At 40.4% G+C, this 12,931-nt stretch overlaps 2 protein-coding genes across 7 annotated transcripts in view; both read right to left on the bottom strand.

Annotated features, from left to right (window-relative positions):
• Positions 1 to 233: 233 nt before the first annotated feature.
• Positions 234 to 8,279, bottom strand: LOC124032136 (leiomodin-1). 2 transcript variants are annotated; one of them, XM_046344273.1, is made up of 6 exons: positions 7,574 to 8,279; positions 3,236 to 5,137; positions 895 to 2,995; positions 694 to 797; positions 500 to 578; positions 235 to 354 (listed from the first exon to the last, which is right to left on the bottom strand). In XM_046344273.1, the coding sequence occupies exons 1-3, from the start codon at positions 7,841 to 7,843 to the stop codon at positions 2,969 to 2,971; spliced, it is 2,199 nt and encodes a 732-aa protein (XP_046200229.1). In that variant the 5' UTR covers positions 7,844 to 8,279; the 3' UTR covers positions 235 to 354; positions 500 to 578; positions 694 to 797; positions 895 to 2,968. The 2 variants fall into 2 exon arrangements, with proteins under 2 accessions (XP_046200228.1, XP_046200229.1); XM_046344272.1 differs by having other exon boundaries at positions 234 to 354; positions 694 to 2,995.
• Positions 8,280 to 8,406: 127 nt separating this feature from the next.
• Positions 8,407 to 12,931, bottom strand: part of LOC124032135 (lysine-specific demethylase 5B-B-like) — a 34,479-nt gene continuing 29,954 nt past the window's right edge. For all 5 annotated transcript variants that reach the window (XM_046344271.1, XM_046344269.1, XM_046344270.1 and 2 more), the window contains 4 exons: positions 12,741 to 12,825; positions 12,324 to 12,529; positions 9,943 to 10,197; positions 8,407 to 9,675 (listed from right to left, as the gene is read on the bottom strand). In XM_046344271.1, the coding sequence (XP_046200227.1) occupies positions 9,547 to 9,675; positions 9,943 to 10,197; positions 12,324 to 12,529; positions 12,741 to 12,825 (675 nt within the window). In that variant the 3' untranslated portion in view covers positions 8,407 to 9,546. The remainder of the gene's footprint in view (positions 9,676 to 9,942; positions 10,198 to 12,323; positions 12,530 to 12,740; positions 12,826 to 12,931) is intronic.

The following is a 12,931-nucleotide window of genomic DNA, read 5'->3' on the forward strand; positions in this document are numbered from 1 at the left end:
GTTTATTTGTTGAGTGAGTTGGTGATGAGGGCATGCAAAATGTTATTTAAAATATGATAAAGCTTCAACTTAATACAAATATCAAGTTCACCTGTGCAATATCTACAGGATCTGATTCAGATGATGGAAATGCTAAGGGACACAAATTATAGGCTTCAACATATCATAAACAAAATAATAGTATTTTCATAAGTACAATATGATATGTAGGTAGGCTATCAAAGAGAGAATACTTGGTCTTACTCAGTGAACGTGCCATTGATTGTTTTCTGAGGAGTAGACCAAGTGCAACCACAGTGCAACACATCAATAGTCCAAGGACAGCTCCCACAACAATGTGGACACGTACAAAGCCTAAATTACAGTGAGAATAATTCAACAAAATCTCAATCAAACCCATGTTTTCCATTGTGTGTTTGGAACAAAACAGAGTAGCCTAAAGTTCAGGAAGAGGGGTCCAGAGAAGTCGGATCCGCAGACACTCCGAATGTTCAATTACCTGGGCTACCAATCCGAATAGTTGAGGTTGTTGGAGGTGTGACATCCCAATCTGCAACAGGTAACTTTTTGTATGGCACCTTTAAAATGAGCAAAAACAAAAGTATACAGAAAATATATAGAAGATATGTTAGAATATAACAAAAATGTACAATAGGAGCTTCTTTTTTTAAAGCTATTCAAAGTTATATCAACCTGTGTAAAGGTGGGGACCTCTGAGGAAACATATTTGTTAGTTTCAGTGGTGTCCTTCCTGTCAATCACAGGGGCAGGTGTAGACAGTGAAGTGACCAATGGAGCTGTGGGTACACATAGTAACTAGAGGGTAGACCAGGTAAAATGTTTGTGCATTCAAAGATAATCAAAAGGGAGATCAAAGCAAAATAATATGCATACCTTTACTCACAGAGATCTCTACATTTGTTAAAATATCTCTTCCCCACTTATCAAGTCCACAATAATAATGTCCAGAGTCCTGTAATTCCAGGTTTTGGATGCTGACAATGAAATTACATCCATGGACATTGTCATACACTGAAAATCTTCCTACTGGGACAAATGCTTCACCCTTCACACTTCTGATGAGAATGTCACTGTTGGAACAGGGATGACGACACAAGTATTTGGGTTTATATTGATATCCATCTGGATATGAACACTCAATGTCTAAAGCTCCACCTTCATATCCGTGCGCTCCAAATTTGCTCAATTTTGCATCACAGCATAGAACTTGGAAAAATAGAAAAACAATGTTATTTTTTATCGGTATAAAAACAAATAGTTGAAACAGGAAATAAATAATAAAAACATACATTTGTTTGGTAGAGTTTTATTCTATAAAATTTGCAGTATGCAGTGGTCTCTTTCACAAATAAAATAATCAACAACAACAAAAGATTTCTGCAATTGTAATCAACAACAACAGCAAATCTACAATATCAAAAGGTGTCTGCAATTGTATCTGAGTGTTAAAATCTCACCTGGCAAGTAAAGGAGAAACTTCAGATAGATTTTCATGTTTTCAGTTGTAAAATAATTTCACCACAGATACATGTGAGGACAGAGCCACTTTTCTCCCGAATGCCCCTACTGTCACCGTATCAGTCTCCATTGACCAGCATCATTTGCAGTGGCTGAGGGCTGTTTTTATCTTACCTAAGGAAGTGAAAAATATAAACGGATTGCAACATTTCAGGAAGGAAGTGCTACAGACAGGAGCTACTTTTGTTGAATCAAAAGCCTCTATAAGGCGGATGTAGACATCTAAAACAGACGGAATATTCCACAATTGTTCATCTGGAGGAATTTAATGACCTGGCTATTAGCTATCGGATACATTCTCGAAACCAGACATATTAATATGTTTTGTTTGGTTCTGTAAATACATTTCAGAATGGTCTTGGTATATTGTCATGACTTAAAACATCTGTATGGTACACCCCATGAGTGAATTCAAAACACAACATTCTCAAAACCTTCTCAAAAGGTCCTTGCTATCCGGGAGTTTTGCTATTTCAACTACCCCATGGAAGATGAAATGTAAAATACTTAAGGTAAGAGTTAAGGTTGAGGTTAGGATTTAGGGTAGGGACTGGATGTCCCAAGGATCCCAGATAGCACTAACTATTCCCAAAATATCTTCCCTTCCCTCTCAGGACACAATCCATCATAGTTAAATGCTTGCAAAGTTCAAGAGGTCTCCTGCCAGCTCTAGGGAAGTGCCTCATGCATGCATGTTGTAAGCAGTTGGTATCCCTATGGACAACTAACAGAGAGATTGGCTGCTGTTATATTACACATTGACCAAATTATGAACCCACACGCACTTCATATACAAGTTGTGTGTTCAATACTAGCTACAGTATGTGTTTGGTTAAATGTTTAATTACATCTTTTGACAGTGACAGTGGAACATGGTTTTTAAATAAACATCAAACAAATGCCCTCATTCATTGCGCTTATGGCCACATAACTGTTGAAAATAAGAAAATACGGTGACTTGCAATGTGTAAGCATTTCCTTCCAGTTGCTCGTCCCCTTTTAACTATTCCCATTCCACCGTGCACCCCCCCCATTCTCCCCACCTCTTCGCCAGACAAAGCCTCACATGAAAGAGCAGGACATCCAACTGGCCATCATCCAGTAATTAAAAAGAACAGAGGAGTTATTCTTACGTCATACTGTATCTTCAATGCAATCACCAAATATGGGCATCTCGGGAGAACAGGAGGGAGAGATTCAACTGAGGGAGACTGAAGTCAGCAGGCAATGTAGCCTAAGATGCTTTCACTTTGTATGATTACAAACCACCATAACCACCTTCTGGCTCGAAGTACCAACTGGATCAGATATCTCTCCATATCTCAGCAGCAACAACAGAGGCAGGGCTTCACCCCGGTCTACTACTGTAAAACAAATGCTGTTCTGTTTTTGTATCAAGTCCAACCTCTTCTTGCTGTCATCCCCACCTTTATTGAAGCAGCTTTGGAACATCAACCTGCCAGAGAGTAAAAGATTTAGATGTAATTTATTTACCAATACACTACATTCTTCCTGACTGTAATTTCAAGGGAAATGCTGGATTCATATAGATGTTACAGTAATTTACAGTCTACAGATGTAATCAAAATTCCTGTCATTCCTCATACTGTTGGCTGCTCACCACATTAATAACATTGTATTGATATTATTAGCATGCTGCTTTCACAAACAACTTCCACTCCTCTCCTGTTCCAACCTTTTTTAGAGCTTTCATTGTGCTGTTGCGAATGGAGTCCAGCAACTGGTCCCTAGTGTTCCTCTCTCCGTGGCGTGAAGTCTGCCCGTTGAGTTTTCTCTGTGAGGCAGGCATGAGGGCTTTCCTTAGGCCCTCCAACACTGGGGCAGGGGGAGGAGGTGGAGCTGGTCCAGATCGGCCAGCCTTAAGAGCCTGAGGTGGAGGTGGTGTAGATCCAGGACCAGATACACCATCCCCAGCCTGAGGTGGAGGTGTTGTAGACCCTGGTCCAGACCTACTACCCCAAGCCTTAGGGTTTAGCTTACCCACAGCTTTGGAGCTCCCCTTGTGGAAGGGTTCAGGTGAAGGGTTAGGGGGAGACAAAAAGGGAGATGTTTTCAGGAGGTTTCCTGTCCTCTTAGTCTCACCAACAGACTTGGATTGGGGTTGTGTTGAAGGTTCGCAAGAAAACTTCCCCAAAGGCAATGTGTTCTTTTTTGTGTTGGTCTGTGGTTGTGGTGTCTGACGTGTTGGCTGGTATGGCTGAGGCTGCTGGGATGCTTGGGCTTGTGCTTGTTTCTTCTCCTCCAGTCGACATTGCCTCTGCAGGTCCATGTTCCGACTCAGGATGTTGGTCATGGTCATCCTTGGGCCGGCCAGTTCAAAGCCGTAGCCCAGCTTCAGCAACCTGGTGTTGTTTCTCAAGACATTGGCCATCTCCATCTCTGTCTTGCCTCCACAGATGTGTCGCTGGTTGTGGAAGCGCAGTTCAGTGATGGTTACATTTTTCTCTAAGGCGTGTACCACGGCCAAAATTCCCTTGCCAGTGAGGTGGTTGGAGTCAAGGATGACATTGGTCAGAGACGTGTTGTTCCGCAGAGTGCCAGCAATGGCATAAGCCACATGGTCGTCAGCTCGGGTGTTGGCTAAAGCAAACGTCTTGACATGTGTGTTGTGTTGTAGTGCCTCTGCAAACTGGATGAGGGTGTGGGTCTTGATGACGTCTGAGTTGTTGACATTGAGCTCAGTCATTAAAGGGTCATCTTTTCTGACATGCTCCAGGAGCTCATCAAACATGCTGGCCTCCTCGTCCTCCTCGCCTCCCTCCATGACTTCACCAGCTGAGCGTTCTTCCCTACTACTGTTCTCTAGGTTTACATTGCTGGCTTTACTGTTTTTATTAGGAGTCCTTTCTGTCTTCTTTTCACTGTCTATCTGTGTCTCATCCTGGACTCTACTTGGTTTCCTGTGTGATTTCGTGTTTTCGCTATCTTTGTCCTTCTCAATATTCCTCTTTTCCTTCACCTCAGTACCCCTGAGTTCTTTCTGCTTTTCCTCTACTTTAGAGAAAATTCCTCTTGCGATCTTGCTATCCTTCATTTTTTTGGGGTTTTCTTTCTTCTCTTTCTCCTTAGTATCGTCTTTATCAGCATGCCCTTGAAGCTTTGAAATCAGATCCTTGGTTTTAGAGACGGTCTTTTTTCTGATATATTTTTGCTCGTTTTCTTTTGTATCTTCTTTTTTTGTTTGTAATTTTGAGATAAGATCAAGTGTTTTGTTACTACCCTTCTCCTTGTTTATGCACTCCTCCTTTTTCTCATTTTCTTCAACCTGTACTTCATTGCTTTTGTCAACAATCTTATCTTCCTTTTTTTCATGGTCTTTGTCCTCATCTCCCCCTAACCTACTATGTGGCCTTTCCTCATTTCCCTCTCCACTCCCTCCCTCACCCTTCAAGTTCTTGCTCTGAGGTTTTTCCTCTTCGTCCTTGGATATGTCCTCCTTAGGGGTCTCCACAGCAGAGAAGTTTAGGTCCATGACATCCTGGTCATCCTGGTCATCTGACTTGAAGTAGAAGAAACTATCACAGCTCTTCCCCATCTTCTTCAGGCGTTCCCGTTTCACTCTGTCAGTTGTTGGCTCCTTCAGTATCAGGAACATAAGAAAGATAGTTGCATTTATCATACAAGCCCACATGAAAAAATACTAGTATACTATGGTATATATAGTATAGTATTCACTGTAGTGTTTTTTTAAGTCTGCAAAAACACTATTGTAAATACTGTAGTATTTACAGTTCGCTTTAGTGTAAATACTGTTGTAAAATAACTGTAGTATATGTAGTATATAATATAGTAATGAATGTAGTATTTACTGTAGTGTTTTGCAGACTGTACTATACCGTAGTATTTACTGTAGTGTTTTTGTGGACTTTGCTGTAGTGTTTTAGTTTTATTATCTTCGACATAGAAATTGAATCTTTGTCCTTCAGGAGATCTACTGGAGAAATAGTTAGAGCTTCTGCTCTTTTCTATAACCTGTAGGGATACAATTTATGGTCTATTCTTGGCATGTAGATTTTCCACTTAAGGGTGTAACAAATTGCAGTATGGTGGAGGGGAATAGATATACGCCAATTAAATAATGAAGTATTTACTAGTTAAAAAAGTGTTTTTACAGACTGAAGTGTTTTTGTGGACATTACTGTAGTATTGACTATAGTGTTTTGTGTGGATAATACTGTAGTATTTACAACATTCTAATAAGCACTACACATGATCAAGGGATACTAGAGTGTGTAATATAGTATTCTACAGTATACTACACATTTTCTAGTAAGCAATTCACGATGTAGGGAAGGAAAGGGAAAGGGGTAAACCTAGTCAGTTGTACAACTGAATGCATACAATGTGTCTTCCGCATTTAACCCAGCCCCTCTGAATTGATAGTATGTAGTCTAGTATTCATTATTTAATAAAGAATGTAACATCTATGTATGTTTTGTCAGTTCGGAAATATTTTCAGAATGCATCTGGAATGTTTATGTCCTTAACAGCCTACGTAAAAACCGATGGAACATTGCCTCTATGAGCACCATCTGTTTGTTTTGTAAAATTGTATATCTTGCATATAGGAATCAGGGTTTTTGCATCCCTTACAGGCTGAAACGTCTGTAGGGATATGTAAGCCACTGTGTAAGTAACTCTGGCAGATGTTTCCTTAAAAGGCAGTATGGGTCAGAGCGAGAGGAGCGTTCGCTCTGGAATTTAATTTGTCTTAGAACTGGAACCAGCATGCCAGCATTAACAAGACTCATTATTCTATGAGCCTGTCTCTTACCCTTTTCACCAAAACCAGATTTCAAGGGGCTTTATGAAAACACCATACAGAAGGTCAACACCACAGAGGCCCATGTACAGCTTTTTAGGATGGATCATTTAGTATTCATAACTAATTATGTAGCAGTCTAGTTAACATTTGAATAGCTAGAATCACATATCCTGCTATTTATACATGGCATGGTATACTTGTCAATGAAATACATTTAGATCCTGAGATAGCACATGTAAAATCAATTACATACACTCAACAGAATTGTATTCCCTCAAATACACACTCGGACTCAAAATCCCAGTAATCACATCACACCTTCATCACATTACTTGTTGCAAAGTAATGAAAACACTTCTCCGAGTCTTGTTTGTATGCTGAAAAGAAAATCTCAAGATTATGCAGTGTCTTTTTTTCTTCAGGGCTCCAGGGGCTCATTTGTTTATAATAAAAATTGCACTGCCTAGCAACTGTTCAGAGGGATGATTTTGCCTGTTCAAACTGGGTCCTCTGTACCCCTGCTCTGGATCGTTTTCAAACAACAAGACATCTCATTAGTCTCTACACACATGACTGTTTCAACAGGGCTTATGTTTCCTTACCGGCCAGCTGTTGGAGCCTCTATCCAACAGCTGGGTGCCAACATGCATTAACAGATAAGCTCAGTGTCTAAGCTTCTTTATTATTATTAGGATATCACTGTGGCATTTTAAAACAAATTAACTCTATGAGATAGTGGTATTGTCATAGTCAAGATCTGAGACCTGTGTGGTATCTCATATATACTTTCATGACAAAACAACCTATATAGGATTACACCCTGATCATTACAGCATGTACTACATGATCATACATCTGTCTGTATCCCCACTTTCTGTTGAACTCCATACAATTATTATTTATTTCCAGAAGAGACAGAAGTTATATTTTAAGTTTGTGAAACATTGCCCACAATAGTATCTTCATCTGCCTGATAACCCCCACCATCCCTGATGTTGAATCGTGAAATCACTGCACCATGTCTGGAAGCCAGGGTCCTGATATACTTGGGCACTCTAAGAAACTGTCAAATTGGTACTTGAAGTATTCGATTGACAGCTACATCTAGGCTACACTATTCCTACTGTAATAACACCTCTTCAGGGTTCAAACAGCAAGAAACTCCAACAATTGCATTTGTTTTCTTGGTTAGAAACAGCCCTTTACGCACAGTTAACAATGACATTGGCGGAAACAGTGTCATCATACCTCAAAGGACAGCTCCCTTTGAATGAGTTTCTTGGTTTCGCGCTCACAGTAGTCAAGCATTGCCCCCCTATTGTATTTTATTGACGGCTGCTTGTCTGTCTGGTTCTTCTGCCGGAGTCCGACTGGCACAGTTGGATCCGGGTCAATAACGGTCAGTTCGCTCTGCAGCTCTTCCACCTCGGCGAGTGTCAGAGCGGCTAACAGGTTGTCAATATCGGAGTCCTCCTCGCTCTCGGCGGGGCGTTGATTCCGGACTTTCCTCCTCGACATTATTTCCCACAAAAATGTCCTGTTGCGCAACTGGATGAGCAATTTGCACTGCTGGTCTCAAAAATACCTTTGACAATAGTTGTATTATATTGGTACACTAAGTTCAGGTTCATTGACCTCACCAGTATCTATTTGAAATGAGATTTCAATGCGATTGAAATAGTTTGGACAAAGAGAGGGTACTGGCCTATGAGACTGCCTGGACCGCCTCTCAGAAGAACTGTTTAGCTCAATGCCCAATTTGAGATCAGAGCACTGGAGCTGGACTGAAGCCATATGACAACACAAGCGAAAAATGCAAAATGACAGTTATTAATCGTCTCTATGCTGTATGGCCCCATTATAAGAATGATTGTACATGTCATCAAAAGAGAATTATACTTTTGTAGCCTATTATGTCGATGCAAATGTATTTCAGATTCTTTAAATCAGAGTTTGACCAAACACTAAGTACCCTCATGCATTCATCATGTAATAAGCCTGCTTTTATGAGTTTTTACTACATGCTATAGTATTGATATGAGGTCATCCAGTGGACCAAATGAAAATATGAAAACCTTCCCTTTGCTATTAGAACAAAAATGTTTTTATTCCACAATATAAACTGCAATGTCAAACTACCGCTCTCCTTTCCTTCCCAAAGTAACCCACCCAAGCACATATGTGGCAGTTGATAGGGTTCCTTCTGTCTGCTACATTGCTAGTCCACAACTGTAACTTACCCTACAGCATATACACTTTGTTTCTGTACATCAAACCATTGCTAAAAGCACCAACACATAGTTCAGAGGAGACCAACCCATTGAAATCAATTCAGACAAACATGATTCCTCAGATAAATAAAACAGTCTACCAAAATTGTCTGAATAATTATATTATTCAGATGCATGTACTAATAAGCACTGGGTTTCCTGAAAAATACAGTTCTTTCTATTACATTATTTATATATTTTTTTAAGGGGGAGGGGGAAGAAGGGGACCTTAACCCACATCCTCTGAGTCTCTGGTTTTGTATGCAAGGAAGTTCCATGTACAATATACTGTATTATAAACTGGGTAGTTTGGGTCCTGAATGCTGATTGGCTGATAGCAGTGGTATATCAGACATAAAACTGGGTGGTTCAAGCCCTGAATTGCTGATTGGCTGAAAGCCGTGATATATCATACAATATACCACTGGTATGACACAAAATTACTTGTTTACTGTTCTAGCTAATTACATTGGTAACCAGTTTATAATACCAATAAGACACCTCAGGGGTTTATGGTATATGCCCAATATACCACAGCTAAGAGCTGTATACAGGCACTCCACATTGTGTCATGCATAAGAACAGCCCTTAGCCATTGTATATTGGCGATATACCACACCCCCTTTGATCTTTACAGGGTAACTTATTGTTTGACTCCTTTGCGCCACCCAATGCAATGGAAACCCATGCAGCACACTGATCCACATTCTGTCACAACAACCAACAGATCAGAGGAGGAAAGAAAAATAGGTAAAATACAAAAAAAGTAACCAAGCAGTATAGTTCTCGACAAAAACCCAATAAAGAGCAGATAGCACCGTTGTTACAAAGGGGATGGGGATAAAAGAAGGGCTGGGTTTGGGGGGTATGAGGGCAGAGTCTGACACATCCTGACTTGTGTGACTGAGTTGCTAACGTAGTAAACTCCCCATCCAGTCCCTCCTCATTTCCTCAGCGACCATCGCTTATTGTGCAGTTGTCACACACATAGTCTTCTTTCTCAGCCAGCTCGGCTGTCACACCCACACAGACCTGGTGGAACCACTGGTTACAGCTGCCATCACACTGGACCCAGTCCACCTGAAATAAATCAAAAGGCCAAATGAATAAAGGCCAAATACATCTCAAATAAAGTCTAACCCAAGTGACATAAGTCAGACAAGGAACTGAACATTCAGTACATTTTACAATCTCTTCTACAAACAAACTGCTAGGCATTCTGTCCCTCTCTCCTTTATTTAAACACCAACACTCTACTAGTCAGTCAATAAGGTTGTCAGTTAAAGTATTGCTTATCTTTTATTCTTATCTTGTCAGTGAATGATTTATCAAAAAAGTTCAACTGACCTCATCTCCTTCAGGTTGCTGGCATCCCTCTGCTGGACACATCTCCTCTTCAGAGTCATCTGACTGGGAGAAGTCGGAGTGAGACGAGGAGGTCGACGCCGCCCTGCGTTCCAGGTTCTTGTCTTTGTTCATTTTCTGTCTCTTGTTCTGGAGCTTCTTGGCCTTGTCCCTGCGCTCTGGCTCTACAGCCTCCCTCTCCAGGCGTCGCTTAGCCTTCTTCTCTGCTCCGTTCACTCCTTCCTTTATCAACCCATCCTGAAGTGATTAAAAACACCTCTTAAACTAAGAAAAATGTATTTCTTCTTTTCAACAGTCGTGATACCGTCGTAACAGTAATAAACCAATACTTTTCAATCATACAAATACATACAGTTGAAGTCTGAAGTGTAATAATACCTTAGTCAAATACATTTATACTCAGTTTTTCACAATTCCTGACATTTAATCATCCTAGTCAAACTTCCGTCTTAGGTCAGTTAGGATCACCACTTTATTTTAAGAATGTGAAATGTCAGCATAATAGTAGAGAGAATGATTTATTTCCGCTTTTATTTATTTCGTCACATTCCCAGTGGGTCAGAAGTTTACATACACTCAATTAGTATTTGGTAGTATTGCCTTTAAATTGTTTAACTTGTGTCAAATGTTTTGGGTATCCTTCCACAAGCTTCCCACAATAAGTTGGGTGAATTTTGCCCCATTCCTCCTGACAGAGCTGCTGTAACTGAGTCAAGTTTGTTGGCCTCCTTGCACGCACACGCTTTTTCAGTTCTGCCCACAAATTTTCTATAGAATTGAGGTCACGGCTTTGTGATGGCCACTCCAATACCTTGACTTTGTTGTCCTTAAGCCATTTTGCCACAACTTTGAAAGTATGCTTTGGGGTCATTGTCCATTTGCAACTAAGCTTTAACTTCCTGACTGACATCTTGAGATGTTGCTTCAATATATCCACACAATTTCTCCCTCATGATGCCATCTATTTTGTGAAGGGCACCAGTCCCCCATTTACATTTAAGTCATTTAGCAGACGCTCTTATCCAGAGCGACTTACAAATTGGTGCATTCACCTTATGACACCCAGTGGAACAGCCACTTTACAATAGTGCAACTAAATCTTTTAAGGGGGGGGGGGTGAGAAGGATTACTTTATCCTATCCTAGGTATTCCTTAAAGAGGTGGGGTTTCAGGTGTCTCCGGAAGGTGGTGATTGTCCCCCCTGCAGCAAAGCACCCCACAACATGATGCTACCACCTCCGTGCTTCACGGATGGGATGGTGTTCTTCGGCTGGCAAGCCTCCTCTTTTTCCTCCAAGCATAACGATGGTCATTGACTTGTTTATTGTGTTATTGGCATGTTTATTGTTTATTCCATGTTATTGCATGTGCAACTCTGTGTTGTTGTCTGTGTCACACTGCTTTGCTTTAGAACTTGTTCTCAACTAGCCTACCTGGTTAAATAAAGATGAAATATTTCTATTTATTAAAAAATGGTCATTATGGCCAAACAGTTCTATTTTTGTTTCATCAGACCAGAGGACATTTCTCCAAAAAGTACGATCTTTGTCCCCACGTGCAGTTGCAAACCGTAGTCTGGCTTTTTTTATAGCAGTTTTGGAGCAGTGGCTTCTTCCTTGCTGAGCGGCCTTTCAGGTTATGTCGACATAGGACTCGTTTTACTGTGGATACAGATACTTTTTTAACGGTTTCCTCCAGCATCTTCACAAGATCCTTTGCTGTTGTTCTGGGATTGATTTGCACTTTTGTCACCAAAGTAAGTTCCTCTCTAGAAGACAGAACACGTCTCCTTCCTGAGTGGTATATGACGGCTGCGTGGTCCTATGGTGTTTCTACTTGCGTACTATTGTTTGTACAGATGAACGTGGTACCTTCAGGCGTTGAACCAGACTTGTGGAGGTCTACAATTTTCTTTCTGAGGTCTTGGCTGATTTCTTTTGATTTTCCCATGATGTCAAGCAAAGAGGTACTGAGTTTGAAGGTATGCCTTGAAATACATCCACAGGTACACCTCCAATTGACTCAAATTATGTAAATTAGCCTATCAGAAGCTTCTAAAGCCATGACCTCACTTTCTGCAATTTTCCGTTCTGTTTAAAAAGGTAGTCAACTTAGCGTATGTAAACTTCTGACCCACTGGAATTGTGATACAGTGAATTATAAGTGAAATAATCTGTCTGTAAACAATTGTTGGAAAAATTACTTGTTTCATGCACAAAGTAGATGTCCTAACCGACTTGCCAAAACTAGTTTGTTAACAAGAAATTTGTGGAGTGGTTGAAAAACGAGTTTTAATGACTCCAACCTAAGTGTATGTAAACTTCCTACTTCAACAGTATAATTGAATTAAATGTATTTGAAACCTTTTGTGGAAAGCTTTTTCCCTGAGAGTTGCACTGCTTGAGTTTGTCACAGTCTGAGGGGTTGTCATCTTGCAGTGACGTGCGTTCGTTGGTATGATGTGTTTTTAGCCCGTTCAGTAACACATGGTAGAGCTGTGTGATCTCTGGAAGAGACACCTGCAGCAGGAGCCCTTCCACCATCAACTCCTCCAGCTCCACACTAAGATCTGCAGCAACACAGCACACGCCAGGTTGTTCATGTAAAAGGTCATGTCTACAACCTACTGTAGATGCTTAAATAAATCAGTAGTCATCAGTAGAGTGCATTTCAAATACTAAATTAATTAACTAATCAATAAAATAATGTTATCAAGAAGTCCAGTTTGTGATATGATTTAAAAATGATTATACAACACTGCTTTATACCACAGAACTGACCTTGCAGAGGAATGCATCTTTGCTCGGTGTAGAAGACCATCTGATCATGAGTTGTCCTGTTCCACTCTGGAGTTAAACATGTTGGCTGTATAAAAAAATATAAAAAATCTGGTCATTTAGCATTATAATGGTCTTGTTCAGAATTATCACTTTAAAATGGATAGATAACTCTACAATTCAGAAGAGGGGTA

This window comes from Oncorhynchus gorbuscha, linkage group LG03 (assembly GCF_021184085.1).
Source record: "Oncorhynchus gorbuscha isolate QuinsamMale2020 ecotype Even-year linkage group LG03, OgorEven_v1.0, whole genome shotgun sequence".
Lineage (NCBI taxonomy): Eukaryota > Metazoa > Chordata > Actinopteri > Salmoniformes > Salmonidae > Oncorhynchus > Oncorhynchus gorbuscha.